The sequence below is a fragment of the Lytechinus variegatus genome, chromosome 3 (assembly GCF_018143015.1).
Source record: "Lytechinus variegatus isolate NC3 chromosome 3, Lvar_3.0, whole genome shotgun sequence".
Taxonomy (NCBI): Eukaryota; Metazoa; Echinodermata; class Echinoidea; order Temnopleuroida; family Toxopneustidae; genus Lytechinus; species Lytechinus variegatus.
This window is the reverse complement of record NC_054742.1, coordinates 25,075,485-25,093,017: the sequence shown is the minus strand read 5'-3', so window position 1 is coordinate 25,093,017 and position 17,533 is coordinate 25,075,485. Positions and strand designations below refer to the sequence as shown.

The 17,533-nt window shown below is 35.6% G+C and overlaps 1 protein-coding gene across 2 annotated transcripts in view; it reads left to right on the top strand.

The window, feature by feature from the left end:
• Positions 1–1,334: 1,334 nt before the first annotated feature.
• The window catches only part of LOC121410594 (cilia- and flagella-associated protein 410-like), a 42,671-nt gene continuing 26,472 nt past the window's right edge, over positions 1,335–17,533 (top strand). For both annotated transcript variants that reach the window (XM_041602783.1, XM_041602782.1), the window contains exons 1-2: positions 1,335–1,353; positions 5,736–6,006. In XM_041602783.1, the coding sequence (XP_041458717.1) occupies positions 5,754–6,006 (253 nt within the window). In that variant the 5' untranslated portion in view covers positions 1,335–1,353; positions 5,736–5,753. The remainder of the gene's footprint in view (positions 1,354–5,735; positions 6,007–17,533) is intronic.

Here is a 17,533-nt window from a genome sequence, read left to right as displayed (position 1 = left end):
AAATGATCTCAAGGCTTGCATGTCTGATGTTGCTGAAGCTAGTTGTAGCTTCATGTCATGAGTAATAGTCATAGACATACATGTAGCACTCTTCTGACAAATGTCTTCTTCCACATAAGTCACATTGGTATATCCTCGACCTAATATCAAAAACAAAAATGAGAGGGGGACATGTGGAACTTGAATGAGCCAGTTTAGCATCCGAGAGGTGCGTTTTGATTTCCTGTATTTTGCTACAAATTTGATTACATGCATATTTTAGAGTAATATATATATTGCATTTATTTATGAAATAATCATAAATGTAAAAAGGATTGTATTGGATTACATATCTGGGCATACATTATTCACTTTAGCTTTTATAATGTATAGGTCATTATGATAATATTCCTGCTCTACATGTAAATAGAACAAAAAAACTTTGATACTTTGATAAAGATACTTGTTTGTACCTTTATACTTGTAAATTGAGTGGAAGTGAGAATATGTTGAAGAAAATAATGAAAGATAAGCAGACAAGGAAAGATGAAGAGTTTGAAGGTATGATCGGGGGAAAAAAATGATATTCCAAACAGTTGTAAGGTGATTGCAAAAATGGGCTTATTATATGAAATCAACAAAAATGTTTTTAAGAAATTAAAAGTGGCTTATATGTAGTGTGATAAAAGAAATGTTATTCTGGGTTGGTCCTGGAAAATGTTTCCTTGACTGTTGAGTGCATGAACAATGTATGCTGGTTTTGACATATTACTTGACTTAAATCATTTTGAAAACACCTTATCAACATGCATTCAACTTAAATCTTAAATAGATGAAGGTGTGACATTACATGCACAAAAGACAAAATGTGATAGATATTTCATAACTTCAGGGGAGGCCCAGAATTATTGTTTGTTCAATTCAGTATAAAATTCTCATTCTGCCATTGATGATCTTTGAACCCTAAGTAGTTTAACAATAGTTTGATAGCTATCAGATCTTCAATCATTCTGAAGTTAAAAGTTGGCATGTCTATATCAAATACAATATTAGTTGACATGTAGGATGTGGTAAGAATGAAATGTAGAATAATTTACAAAGTAGAATGGATGTGATTCCGGTTTATACTGTAAAGAAATACATATACCACTGCCATCCCTTCTGTATCAATGCAGGAATAGTTTATTTAGTTTTTGTCAGTGAATTGAAGTATGGAAATCATTTATTTCACACCTTATATCCACATCTTGATCATATTACTTGAATATATATTGTTGTCATGCATATTCTAAAATACTTTGTGGGCTAATTCTTCCTTCTCTTTTCTTTTCTTCCATTTTCTCCCACATCTGCAGGGGTGGCGGTCTAACAGATGTAAGTATGATTGATATAGTTTCATTGTATCAAGCTAAGCAATAAAGCAAATCTGAAATTATTTTCTCATTTCTCATCAAATGAATACCAGTAATAATTCAAAATCTTGTACTATTGCTGAAATGTAGTTGAATGTATTCCAGCTTTTTCTGTACCAAGATATCAATTATTATAACCGATTTGTATGTTTACTTATTTTTACTCTTTATTCAAGTCAATATCTGAAACATTTATTGGTACATTTATGCTCAACTATGTATACCGTAGGAGATAACCAGTGTAATGTTTGACTTGAGTTGTGATTGCTCTTGCAATATCAGTTGAGTGGATATCAAATATTGACAAACCCTGTACTTACTTGGATTTAACATGTACCCAGTGACTAACACAAAGGACTTTCCCTGTTTACTGGACTGATTTTAAGCGCTAAAAAGTGTTCCTGATTTGTAGTAAACATTGTTTGATATGGTCCATGTCCATGAATAGTTTGTATAATGAACTGTTGCTGTTGTTCTGTTGTTGTTGTTGTTGTCAACCAATTATTTCCCAGGACATGCACTGGGACAACACGACATTAATAAAATGATATATCAATATATTTAGCATTAAGGGGGCAAAATAAAGATATTCATCTTTCTTCAAACCCTTATAGGATTGGAAAAAGCATTATATTTTTATATGTAAGATTTTCCATGAAAATGGAAGTAATATGTTTTGTCTTGTCAATTACCATTACAATTCTTTATTTTTTCATGACTTTTTTCTTCACATTTCTTTTTAGCATAAACTCTAACAAAATTATATTTGTGAAGGCCTATCTTTCACTCCTACAGAGGAGAGGAAAAACCATCATTTTGGAACTATTGCTAGATTTTACTTGTGTAAAATAGATGATTTATAGGATGTTACTAGTAACAGGATTTTGCAAACATTTATTTCATTTAGTCATAAAACAGTAGATATAGTTTATGGATCTCTTAGAATGATATGAATGCATGTGTGCGAATATCAAAACAAGCAAAAATTTCAATGTTTTATTGAGATTTATAGGTCCTTCTGTCAAAGCCAGTCGTTAAGTATCTGGCAGATGGCACTGTGGCAGAAGTATGACACTTTTGACTGCTGTCACAATTTGATGAAAAGAGAACTATGATCTAGTAAAAATACTTTGGTTATATATTTTGAATTATTGTTTTCTCTAAAATTTATGAAATATATATTTGAATTCATGAAAAAAATTGAACTAATGCTAAATTTGGATTTTTGCATGTATGGAAAGAGCGGTATTTCATGCAAAACAAAGTTAATTTTAGAGCTTATTCTTTAATAGGTATATAATATTTTTTTATTTATTTATTTATTCATTGCAACCATGACAGTTGGATTATATGGTGTTGATCTTGGGAAATGCAACTTCCTGCTGCATGAAATGAGAAGTATAGTGGAAAAAAGATGTTCCTTATGTATCAGGATGTAATTTGTAAAGGCCTTTATAGTTTGTTTTAAGTTAAACCAGATTGAAATCAGATGATTTATGTGAAGCCCCTGGGGAGGGGAGGGGGTACAAAGACCAGGTGTCAAAGCCTTGGTAAAGCTAAAATGATGACACCCTTCTGAATAGTTCAGGAGGTTCTCCTTGACTTATTTATCATTCATCAGTGGATGGGGTAGCAGGAGGGGGGGGGGCAAAGAGGACATCAGCTGTCAATGTATCTTTCACACCAAGAAATTGAGTTTATAATACTAATCATTATCCATAGTATTGTGATGAAGAGGGTGATGATGATGATGATGAAATTTACTGTACATTTTAGCAAAGATGAGGATACTATTATTACTGTTATATACTTGATGTGAGAAGTATGAAAATACTCATTAAATTGAATAGCAATTGTAAAATGAATTATAGCACTAACATTAATCATAAAAATAAAGGAAATTATAGGGAGAGCAAAATAGATGGGGTGAGGGGAGGAACAAAAATCTTGAGTGGGTGCACATGTACATAAATAGAGAGAAAGGAGTTATGTAAAAACAGATTTTCATGATAATTTTTGTCTTGCCTGCATAGCACAGCGAGACTATAGGCGCCGCTTTCCGGCGGCCACAGCAGTGGCGCCGTCAACATTGAAACCCTAACCAAGATTAAGTTTTTGAAATGTCATCATGACATTACTTAAAAAGTATATGGACCTAGTTCATGAAACTTAGACATAAGGGTAAATACTCAACATCCTTGCCTGAGTTTCAGATCACATGACCTAGGTCAAAGGTCATTTAGGGTCAGCGATCTTAGACCATGTTGGAATTAATATCGAAATTAACAAACTTTGGCCATGTTAGGGTTATTTGAGAAATAATCGTAACTTTGAAAGTTTATGGATCTAGTTCATGAAACTTGGACTTAAGAGTAACCATGTATTCCTGAATATCATGTACGAGTTTCAGGTCACATGACCAAGGTCAAAGGTCACTTAGGGTCAACAAACTTTGGCCATGTTGGAGGTATTTGAAGAATAGTCATCATAACTGAAATTTTATGGATCTAGTTCATAAAATTTGGACATACGAGCAATCAAGTATTCATGAACATCCTGTGCGAGTTTCAGGTGACATGACCAAGGTCAAAGGTTATTTAGTGTCAACAAACTTTGGTTATGTTGGGGGTATTCGTGGAATTATCATAACTTTAAAAGTTTATCGATCTAAATCATAGAACTTGAACATACATGTAAGAGCAGCAATTTATCACTAAAAGCCAGTGAACTCCATGGCCGTGTTGGGAGAATGTGTTGAATTGGCATCATAACTTAGAAAGTTTATGGATCTAGTTCATGAAATATGACATAAGGGTAATCAAGTATGATTGATTGTTTTGCATGTGTCTTAGGTCACATGGTCAAAGGTCATTTTTGGTCAATGGACATAATATTTAATATTATATTTGTGTTTTCTTCTGTGAATAATTATTCATTAGTTTTCAAAGGCAGCACGGCTGCTAAATCGAATTGCGTAATGCAGGCGAGACATCAAACTTATAGTCTTGTATCGAACCATTTATTTCTTGTGGGTTTAGAGTTTATCCTGTATAAAAAAAATGGTCGCTCTGTGTCAAAATGTGTTTAAATGGGAAATGGGAGGATATGGTTGCCTGACAGAGACCCCGTTCTCATTACGCTTTCTAAAACTATTTTACTGGAAACAGGTTCAGGAAACTAGTTTGGAAGATCGCTTTGCTAGCATTCCCATTTGATCACACAAAAGTGGTTTTCAAAATCATTTCACTCAAAAACGATTTTGTTAACATGGGAATGCTCTCAGTGGGGTGACACGTTTCACGCAAAATTTGAAACCAGAGGGTAGGTTGCTTCTCGAAGAACGGTTGTGTCCTCACGCTAAAACCAGTTTAACGAGGCAAAGCGATCATGAAAACTATATCGTGAGGTGGTTTTATGAACCGGTTTGGAAGATTGCTCGCCAGATCGCTTCAACCTTTCTCATTACACGTTAAATTAGTTTCCAGTAAACTAGTTTTAGGAAGGTAGTGAGAACGGTGTCAGAGTAGCTCAATCATATGTCATTGCCAGATTATGTTTGGTGGGGAGGGGGGAGGTCTCAATAAGTATCCAAATTCACCAGTTTGAAATACTAAAATCTCCACTGAAAGGGAGATAATGCCAAGTCAGCTTCATTGTGGATCCAATATTGTATGCCTAATGTGAACCAGGGTAAAGGAGGGTTTTTTAATTTCATCCTAGAGCAATATAAAATGACCCTGCAAGATCTGACATACAGTGGTACTCAAAATTTAGGGAACCCAACCAGCAAATTCTGATGAAATATTACATTTGATAAAGTTTGTTTCTCTGGACTCGCCGAACATTGTAGTGTTGTCTACATCCAACACTCGGCACAAAGGAGTGCATTTTTGGGTGGGGTTCACTTACTTTTGGGCCCAACTGTAGTAGGCCTATCCACATTCTCCTGACCACAAACATACTTGTAAGAAACAATTACTTATTTGCTTCACACCAAAAGTTTAAATTTAAACCCCCCTTTGAACTTGAATATGTTCCTGCAAATTTCTTGTAATTTTGAAATGTAGGCCTTCCTATTAATTCATGTGTTTATTCTTTGTGGGAAGTACTTTGCATTCACACTGGCAAAATCATTATACTTTTTGTGATCAGGCAGTTGTTAAAGCACCTAGATAATGTTTTGTTTTGAACACTAAAGACTGAAGGCAGCCCTTGAAGTTTTCTGGCTTACCTCTTCCTTACCTTCTAACTATCGATACCCCATCATGGTGAACCCAAAACTCCCTTCAACCCTACCCATGAAATAGAATCATATGCTTTCTCTTTATTCTGTTTCTCTCCTAGGTGTCGATATTCCAACAGATGCCGAACATTGAGGTTATCAGCTTGAGCGTCAACAGCATCACAACGTTAGAAGACTTCAGCTTCTGTTCCAACCTAACAGAGCTCTATGTTAGGAGAAACTGCATTGCAAGTCTCTCAGAGATCTGGTTTCTAAGGAGTCTACCCAAACTCAGGGTACTCTGGCTTGCAGACAATCCATGTGCTGCAGGTGATAACTACAGAGCCACAGTTCTCAGAATATTACCCAACCTTCATAAACTAGATAACATTGGTGAGTACTTTGAAAGTGTGGAGTCATTCTCCCATCTTCTATCAAAGTCCCTCTTCCGGGTGTAAGTGGAGGTGGAAATTTTTTTTGAAAATGGGTTTTGGAATTGGCTATTCCATGAAAACAGGGTGGTAATGGACAGTGGTCTCTGTGATGGCACTGGTCAAAGCAGGAGTGTGTATTCACCTAAAATGCAACTCTTATGAGCTGGCCTGGGCTCCTCCAGGCCAGCTCATGATGCTGGCAGTCGCAGAGAGAGATGTGGGTTTTGTAGCTCAGATTTGGCTCTGCATGTGAGTGTGTGGTGATTTGACCTTCCAAAAACAATGTTTTGGGGAATGGTTTCTTCCTTATTTTGCTCAAGAAGAGAAAATGCTTTGAATTACAACAGAAATTTGAGTGTAAAATGGGGGGTCTTTTTCTAGGCATATACTCTGAGTACCCATTCTCTGTCCCTCCTTTAAGTTAATCCTTGTCTCCTTCTTTTATCACTACTTTTGATGTAAAATTACATTATCAATGTGCGCATATGGTTTGTGATTATAAAAGCTTCTTATGAAAAACACTGTGGGTCACAATAATCATTGAAAAAGAACTTGACAAGGAATAGGACATGGCAAATGAAGATGCTACATTGATCTAGAAAACAGAAAGTTATTACAAAGTCTTCCAAATGAAATGAAAATACCTGAATAAACATTTGTACTATGAACTGAACTGGTAACTAACTTGTTAATTAAATATTTTAATGACAAATGATATTAGACAAAAAGAATTTGATAGCTTAAGTCGCATTTTATTAGGATTGTTTGTATAGTGATTTAGACACAACTGCAGTTGATCATTTTGTTACTTCATATGACTGGGGGAAATTATTATTATTTGAAGGTTCACTTTACTATAAGTTGTAATCTATTTTCTATTACTGCTGTCATGGGACATCTAGAAATATTTATTAACAAGTGACCTTATCTTACTGCCAAGCTGACTGTACTCTGTCTATTTTCTTGTTGAAATAGATTTATAAACAGTGATGGCATGCTTGAAATACTTCAAGTTCTATAGGTACTGTCATCAATCTAATGAAAGTATCTGTGATCCATCTTCTTCTTTCACTTTGGCATCATCTGGATGAATTACATTTCCACATTTATGTGTGAACTTTCATTGGTCTCGGAGGGTATAGATCATATTTACTTTTTACAGGGATGATAGCAGAACATTATTTATCATGCTTTAAAGATACATGATGGATGTTTCATTCGTTGCATAAGTATTTTCATGCCTTACTTATCATCAAATGGGAAAATTGAAAGTGCAATTGAGTACTGATGCACAAAATTAACTGATCTTTTGCCCGCCATGCTCATCAAAATTGCATGACCCAATTAAGTACTCCTAATCTGATTGTGTGTACATTCAGGCAACCATGCACTCGCACACACCCAGACACACTCAAGTGATGCCATTTGTAAAACGTTTTTTAAGTGTAACTGACGGTATAGCCCCTGTTTCACACCAAGTAAAGTGCTGTAGATGACCCACAAGGGCTGGCCAAGCTTTCTGAAGATGGGATGGGATCCTCTGGGTGGACCAGGGAGGCGTTGTGCAAACAAAATGAGAGCATTGATCTGCATCTACTCTTTGAGGGCTTTAGGCTACGCTCTTAGCATTAAGACAGTGCTGACGTGCCCATGCATATTTACCGAAATCTGGGAGTAAAGGAGAAAAAAAGAGGTGATTTAGCTAAAGTTATGCCTTTCCAAAGACTTTGTTGCAAAGAGACAAATTAATTTTGTCTCTTTGCCTTGCTTTGAATGATGGCATTCTTGATTGGAGAGTGGTTTGGCAAACACAGGACGTATTACGATTGTTTCCAATCGAAATGCTATCCAAAAGAGGAATTCATTTCATCTCTGGAGGCAAGATGAAAAGCCTATCAAGTTCTCTTTGCACATCTGTCTGGGGTTTTGTTTTTCAATTTCGGTTCTGCCTCACAGACAATTTTACAATTTTATTATCTTGGCAAAGTCTGTCCAGGGTCCAGGGTCTGTCAAATGATCATCTCAGACATTGGATACAATTTTTCTTTATTCTTTTTTTCTAGGAATCGGATGTAAAGCACCTTTATCATTTTTTGAAAAGTTTTTCAAATTCTTCCCCTGATAAATCAACAGTGTGACAAGATGGAAAGAATTGAACCTTGGTGACAGATGGGCCTTCAGAATTCAAGAACATGTGATAGAAAAACAAAATTCTTTTTTTTCCAAACTAACTTTTCAATAACATGTTTAGGTAATTCAATATAGTGGCAAAACTCTCAGGCACAAAACATGTCTGTGAAAAATATATGAATACACATATATTTTGGTAAAAGTAATGTCACCTGTGTTAACCCTACCTTGGTTACATTTTTATTTTCAATATCTATTGGAGGATAAAAGTAAGGAGTAATAATTTCAGGATACAATCCCCGACATCCTGCTTGTTGAATTTTCAACAATTCAGTATAGATTTTTTTTTTAAACAGAATGAGCGAAAATTAAATGGATAAATCAAATTTAACTATTCGTCCACCTACCCACTTTTCTTTTTCCCCAAATTATGCAAGTTTTTAACTAGTCACTTTTGTACAGATATGAGTAGAATTTAGTTCAACAAACTATTTCAATTCTGATAAATCCTCTATTAACTTGTAGCACAACCTGAAACACATGTTGAGGTATAACCAGTTGCATAATGATGCATCAGAATCCCCCAGTGAAAAGTATGGCAATATTGTTAGCACCTCTGCTCGTATCCAGAATATCTTCCTAGGAGAGCAACTGTAATGCATACCATTTGCAAAGCAACACCCTTGTATTTTTTTCTCAGTCATATTTCAACCTGAAATGTCATAGCATGCCTCAAGGGAGAATAGACTGTTCGAAAATTGTATTGATGCCAGGGATTTGACTGGATTGAAAAATGATAACAGTAGATGTTTTTCTTACTGTGGTGAGGACTTTGTAGGCAGAACTGCATACATGTTTAAATGCATGACTTAGGGATTGGATTTCACTAATATTGCATATCACGGAAAATTATTTAATAGCTTCCAATTATTTTTTTTTGTGTGAAGGCGAAGTAGAAATTATACAGCAACAATTATGGTGAAAAAAAGTACAGGATTGAGAAGAATTGGTGATTTTTATTTTTTCCTCGTGGTTATTTCTAAAGAAAATATTAGATCTCGGCTACAATGTCATATTCATGCTTTTTATATTTGCAGCAATTTGAAAATAGTTTTTCATTAAACTGCGACTAGTGCATTAGTCAATAGCCCAAACTCAGTACCTGCAGATAGGATATAGCCTACCCAATGTACATACTTTCAGGCAAAGTTCATGATTTTCAGGGGAAATGTAGCACATACTATTAAATTTGTGTCATCCCTTTGTGAATTGAAGCAGAAATATTCATACCATTTGATTTGACCTGTTATCAGATCTCCTACTTCATTTTACATTCTTTTACCCATGAAAATTTAGATCAATAACCACATACAGATATATTGCTTGCTGGAATGATTACTGGGGTAACAATAGTTTCTTTTGACATAAAGGATTTGATTTGAAATAGGCATGACTCATTTCATTATATCTGGATTCCCAAGTCATTTAACGATCATTCAGCTCCTTTTAGAAAGAATGAATAGGGGGGTTATTTTGCTGTAAATGGGAGAGAAAACAACCTTTTGTACTTTACAGGCTTAGGTTTAATTCATCTAAATCTACGTAATAATATTGTAAGAGAAAGTATGTACACTGTACATTTATGTATCTGTTTTCCTTCAGTAGAAGCTGCTTACTGAAATACCAGCTCTAAAGACTATTCCTAGACCCTGTACTCAACTACCTGCTTTTAGCTGGTTTAGCTGGTTTAATAGAAGAGCTCGTGGCATAAAGCGGTCTTCCAACCCAGTCTGGAAAATCATCTCGCAATGTGATTTTTTCAGGAATGCTTTGCCCTTTTAAACTGGTGTAAGCGTAGGTAAGGATACGGCCATTGAAGCGATCGTTGCTTAAAAGAACGAGAGTGTACATGTGCATGTTTCAATTTTTGCGCAAAACATGTGACCCCTCTGAGAGCATGCCCATAGCAACAAGATCGCTTTACTTGAAATGGCTTTGGAAACCAGTTCAGGGGATTTTTGCATTGGAAACCTTTTTTATGAAATTGAGATGAGAATGTAAGCCAAGTGATCTTCTAAACTGGTTAAAGGTTTTTAAGAGAAACCAGTTCAAGAAGTAGTAGATGAGAAGGGGGTCCTGGTTAAAGTCTTTAAAGATTTGGCTCTCACATGTGATTATATACAAAGTTATCGTTAATTCTAACCCTGGGAAGATTTAAAATAGAGCTCAAGTCTTGTGGGGGGATATATAAATAACATCTTAATATTGCAAATTGATTCAGTTGCAAGACCTTTCCTTTTTATTGTTCATGGAAATAAATGTTCAGCGTACTACTAATTTAGCCTTAAGACAAGTCCCTGTATGTGTTGTGATATTTATGTCACGTACCTATCGACTGGAAAAAGACTATTGGCAAAAGCAGAGTGAGTGAGAGAATCTAGAAGTTAGTCACAGGGATCGGTATTATGAACTCGGGTTTAAATCAAACCCTGGTTTTGATTAAACTATGGATAGCCAATTCGAGCACAAATCCTTTACAGTACACACCCAATTTATCAACTCATTTGACACTCATATCATTCATAATCTAGGAATCAAAACTGAAGTATTTTTTTCTTCATTATGAAAGCAAAGGAAATAAAATAGTAAACATAAGAAATATACAATATAACAAGAATTTTGAATTTTTGGCTCCCCATAATATTTGCACAGACTTAAGCCATGGTCTATTAAGTTAAACCTGACTTCAGAATACAGACCAGGGCCTTTAGGAATCTGATTTGGATTTCCTATGTTAACCATTGTTTCAGAATCCGAATCGCTACCTGAGAGGTAGCCAGTCAGCAAGTGTATTGCTCGCATCAATGAACCCGTATGACCCTGTGCTGCAGAAGCGAACGAACTAGGTCCCATGATGTCATAGACACCGACGATGCGGATTGGTGCATCGGTATGCCATGGAAAATTCATATATTCACGTCTTAAATCAGAATTCAAAAAGACTCGCGACTAACTCTCGCACTTCATCGGGTATTGCCAATTCTCGCTGTCTGCTGCTAGTCTCGTCCCAGCTACCGCTTGATGAGGAATAGAGCCAAGTCGTGAGGCCTTGTCAAAAGGCTAACTACTATTTGGTCAAATCACAAGAAGATTAGCCATTGAAAATGCACTGGGTGTGTTTGCTTGATTCACGGAATCTTCATTCTAATAAAAGTACTTGACTTGAGAAGCACCCATGTAATTTTCAAGTTCAAGCTTATTTGAAAGAGCATCCTGGCTATTCTGGGAAGAAATAAAGAAAACGGGTCAATCATTTTCACAAAATTACCCACTGTAATCAAAGCCAGTGTGCAAACGGAAGCACAAAAGCAACACCTGGTTGTCCATTTCCAGTAGCCAGAGTGAATAATGAAAAAGGAAGCCTTGTGCTAAATAAAGCTTATTGTTCTCATCAATGCAAAGGTGGGACTCTGAATAGTTTGCCATGAAGTTTGCAAGTGTATGGTATAGGATGTGTCAGGTACAGCTGTATCAGTTGTTAAGAGTGTGATAATGAACCTCTTCCAATGGATCTTCACACACCAAGGATGGAATATAATGTCTTAAACTACACTGTAGATTGAATGTTGTCATTCTTGATTTGAGTTACATTTTGTGTAAAGATAATACAGTTTCATGTAAATTTACTACAGAACTTTGTAGTTGATTCCTAGTTGCAAAGCATAAGTCACACCTGGATTTTATTTGAGTATTAAAATATCAATTTTAGAAGTGCAGAAATATCTGAGTTAAGTTGTTGGTTTGGTGTTTTTTTTTTATTTTCATTGTAAATTTCTCAATAAAATTAAACACTTGGTATTTCTTAATATAAATTATTGATTTGAGGTAATATAACAAAAACAAAACTTTCATAGATTTCAATAAATATCAGGATAAGCAATGGCTAAAATTTAATCTGAATGTTCAAATTTGATGAAAGATTCTTATTTCAACATTTCAACTTTGATTTTTTGCAATGGAAAGAGATGAAATGCCTTGCTTTGTTGTATTATTTGTCAAGGGACAGTCTTTCTTATCCCAGCTGTCAGATTCACACAATTCTATTCAGTTCTTGTATGCACAAGAGACTATTCCATGCACATTTGAACTTCAGTCCACTGTGAAATTCTCACAGACCGATTTCACACCTTGAGCAACAATAGCTTCACTTTTCCTTTGATAATAAAGCATTTTTCAGCCCATTGTGCTAGTTTTAGAAAAAAGAGCAAATTTGACAGATCAAGGAAAATAAACAAAATGAAATGAAAGGAGAGCAATTAGTATGGCAACGATAGATGCTTGTACCTGGTGATGGAAAAATGATGGAGATTTCCTGTCGAGAGATGATCCGTAGAGCATTCCTGACAAGGGTTGTACGTGACAGAGTGTAGAGAAAGCATTTATTTTAGGAGTCATGTTTTCCCATTAGATTATCTCCTCAGAGATAGACAATCAACCAAGGAAATTAAAGATCTTGCATGTTTGTTGAAGACTAAAAAGGAGCACTGAGAGAGAGAGAGTGGTTGAGATTTTTAGCTCCTTGTTATCAGGGCTGCAATTCAATATTTCTTGATTTTTATTTTAAATGCATAAAACAAGTCAATTTATCAACATTGAGAAAGAAAATATCAAAATGTACAAACTCATTGCCAATTCCCTCTATCTGCTTATTACGTGTTAAAACCGTTTGCTACAACTCACATACATGTAGCTTCTACATTAAATCTCACATATAATTTTAGAGAACCACTAGAATGTGCCATGGAAAAAAAAGCTAATGGTTGTTGCATACATCTTTTTTTCTTGTGAAATGTTCTCAATGATAAATACAGTAGACAAGGTTTCCTCCTCTTGGTCCGTCTTGTACTTTTTAAGTGGTTTGGATGAAAACAGACCAAATTTCAAGAAAATACATGATGGCAATATTGATAGAGCTTATGTAGTGCATTCATTATTGATCTACCCATGTTGTATCGTCTCTTGAGAATATGAGGGATGCATTCTTTACCAGACTTGAAAACATTTCCATCAAAATCAGAATCGTTGCTAATTGAGTAATGTAGTTGAAACTTGAACATCCACTGAGGGATTGTGATATGCTTGGGGAAATTGTCTTCAAAACACATCAATAATGTTAAGAAAAATAGACATCAAAAGATTTACCGCCTTCTATCGATTTGATTGTACATGTATGTACTCAGATGTATCACTTTGCATTTTCTCTCTCCCTTGCATTTTGTACTTTTATGTTTCTTCATTCAATTATTTTGTCTATTTTTCTCTCTTCTCTTTTTCTCTTATTGATGTATCAATAATTGCCTAAAATGAGTCTTGTAATTGAATTCAATTTGATAAATTTTGTTTTCAACTAGCGTTTGCTTGCAAGCCTTTGGCAAATTGGCAAGTTCTCTTTGGAATATCAATTTGAAAAAGTTTCTTTTTAGTTTTCTTAGATGTAAAAACAACCTGTTTCCATTATAAATAACCCATTTAAGAATGTGAATTTTCCCCTCAAACATGAAGGTGCTCCAAGGTGAAGGAAATGATGTATTTTAAAGAAACAATATTCAAATCACATCAATAATATTCCACGATGAAACTTCAAAATAAGGTTCTGCATATTATTGACTTGATTGTATGCTCAGTTGGATATATTTAACATGTATCTGTATCTAGGCCATGTGTACTTTGCATTATCCACCAATTTCATGGAATTTCTTATGTTGTATTATATCTCTCTATTTAAGAATAAAAGTGGAGATTTCTTTGTAAGATAGCAATGCTTTTATTGGACTAAATATCTCTTCAATTTTTTAAACTTTGAGAGCTTTGTGAATTTGGGGTCTGTACATGTATGTGCCTGTATTAGTAGAAGTAAAATAATATTGTAGCATTTGAGAGTGTGCTTTATTCTATTGTCTCGCCCACCAGAGGTGAAGGCGAGACTTAGGGATCCAAGTGTCGTCCATCCATCACAAATCTAATGACACATAACTCCACAACCGTCACATGGTAAGGTCAAAGGTCATTTTCAGGTCAACGTTAAAGTTTACATGCAAGACTCTCTTATGACACCTAACTCCACACTTTCGACTTTTCAACCAAACTTGGTTTGTAGATGGACTTGGGGGACCTGCATGTTATGTTGCAGTCGGAGGTCACATGGTAAGATCAAAGGTTATTTTCAGGTCAACGTTAAAGTTTACATGCAAGACTCTCTTATGACACCTAACTCCGCAACCGTAAGTCACTTTTCAACCAAACTTGGATGGTAGATGGACTTGGGGGACCTGCATGTGATGCTGCATTTGGAGGTCACATGGTTAGGTCAAAGGTGATTTTCAGGTCAATGTTAAAGTTTACATGCAAGACTCTCTTATGACACCTAACTCCGCAACCGTAAGTCACTTTTCAACAAAACTTGGATGGTAGATGTACCTACATGTAGGCAACCTGCATGTTTTGCTGCAGTGGGAGGTCACATGGTAAGGTCATTTTCAGGTCAACATTAAACTTTGCATGCAAGGCTCTAATGACAAGTGTTATTCCATCCCAATCATTTCACAACATGAAGTTTTGATACAATTCTGTTGCGTGCCCTCGTAAATCACGATATTTCTGGTTAGTTTCATAAGTGGGCGAGACTCAAATCGCTTTTGCCTTGTTACAGACATTTTTTTTTTACTTGGAAATTGCAGCCTTGTTTATGAAGTTTACGTGATAAAGATATTGGACTGGAGATCGGGAGCATACATGTTTGGTGTTTAATTGCCTGTTATAAAAAGAAATCCAATATTGAAAGAGGAAATAAACGTTCCCATGATTTAAGTAGTCTGTTTGCCTGCACTGTTCAAATACCATCGCACTGTACAGTATGTTTGTAACTCTCTGCACAAAGATACTAACTACTCCAATTGTATTTCTCTTTTCCAACCTGAACCGATAACGCTTCCCAAATGGAATATGAAATTTACCTTGGATTGCAAGAAAGCTTGGAAATATCTTTTCTAGATTGACAAACACAACTCAGCTTGAAGTTGGTTGCTTATAACTTTTCATCTCCAAAGGGCACTTGACTGAATAACAGCTGAGCTGAAATAAGAGTTGCAGAAAAATGAAGAGATTCCATTCGATTTCCATTTTTCATCTTTTTAAATCATAAGTTCAGTCATTTGTACTGCAAGTATCATTGACTGGGAGTAGGCATACATGTATCTTGCTAGGGTTTATTACATAGATTGATGTGCTTGTAGATGATAACCTTGTCAAACAGACAGATTTAATGACGGAAGCAAGCTCTTTAGTTTATCTGTATGTAAGCATTGAATGATGAAAGATGATCAGAAGAGTCATGGGCAAAGTATACATCCATCAGACTGTCATGCTTGTATTTGTTATTTCTTCTAAATTACACTTATAATTTTTTTTCTCTGGGTATGGATGTATGCGACATCATCCAGATTGCTACGTAAGCACTTGCTCGATTGCCCGGGGCAAGTAAAAAATTAGAGTCGGGCAAGTGTCTTCAAGTAAAGACCAAAACTACTTGCCTGAATTGGGAAAGCAATGTTCTCACAGTAGAATGACCAAAATTAGGGTCAATATGATATTATATTGACCCTTTTTTTGGTCAAGGCAGGCAAGTTCAAATCTTTTTGGAAAAAGAATTGCAATAACAAGGTAAATCAGTACATGTCAAAAGAGAGAAAATGTCAATGGTATAAATAACCGCAAAACTTTCCTTTGAAGAGGTCATACTTTTTTTTTCAAGGATTTTTTTCAGAAAAGTGATATATAGATTTTGGGCAAGTATATCCCAACTATTTACAAATTTACTTGCCTGACCGGGCAAGTGCTTCTAAAAAGTTATGTAGCACCTTGTGCCATAAATTTTCACTTTTTTGCATATCAGCATTTTTATACCATATTTTGGTAGAGCATGATGAAAAACCCCCACTACCCAAGTTTGGTTGGAATTAGACCATTGGGCCCTGAGATATGACCTCATGAATACATAATTAGCCCCATTGAAGTCAATGTATTATTGGCCTGGTACCTTACATTTAGAACCGGGCTAATTATTTATTCATTAGGTCATATCTAAGGCCTCATTGACCGATTCCCACCAAATTTTGGTAGTGGGGTTTTTTCATCATGCTCTACCAAAATATGGTATCAGAATTGCTAAAGAACTTTTTGTGACGTCATCACTTCGGTACTCTATATGTAATAATAATATTCCGCATTTATATAGCGCTTAATACATTGGAACAACGTCTCTAAGCACTTTACAGACATATTATTACCCCGGTCATCGGATCCTTGCATGCCCGCATACAATGTATGCACCTTCTCCACCCCCTGGGGAGCATTCCAACAAGAGTTCCAAGACTCCATTGCTAGGCATACTACATATAGGCTTTCACATCCTACCGGGCACCATTTAACACCTGGGTGGAGAGTGGCAAAGTGTGGATTAACGCCTTGCCAAAGGACGCTAGGCCATGGTGGGATTCGAACACACGACCCTCTGATTACAAGGCGAGAGTCAGAACCGCTACGCCACGACGCTTCCACATAGTACGTGAAGTACCAACAATTGCAATATCTGTTTACAACTATAATTGAGCACCCCCCCCCCCCTTCTCCACCTCCATATCAATATTTTCCCAGCTTCACTTCCCATATGCAAAATGTAAACAAAATGTTGTTCCACAACGTGATCATTTTGAAATAATTGTTCTTCAGACTTTCTTAGGATATAAATAAGCTTTCTTGATAAATAGAACAGAAGAAGCTATAAATGGTTTATTAGTGTGCTAAATTACAAAATAGAGAAAATATGAGCATGAAGAATCCTTTTCCTTTTTATACCATCTCCAAAATGTGTATATCCAGATGCATGTTTTTCTGTCATGCTGCTCAGATAATAAACCCATAGAGAAGTGCATACATGTTTAGAATTGAAGGATATATCCACTTCAATCAAATGTCAATGTTAAGCTATCTGATATTGGAATGTTTAGGAGTATGATGAGGTTTGTCCACTTGTAACCACTTCAGCCAGCTGAAGTTCAAGTGAACTTCACATCTACTTCGGATATAGTGCATTGGGTCCCTTACATTCCAAGTCCACTTTAGGCTATTTTCATGCATTCCTAGTTCAATCCTCCTTGATGTAGTTTCTTTTGGACACTGATTCATTAGCCAATGACTGTTCATTGACAGTTTACATTGTAAAATTCATTTATATATAGATCTTTTTTACATGCTGTACATACTTGACTTGCTGGTATTCTAAGTTACATCTACTCAAA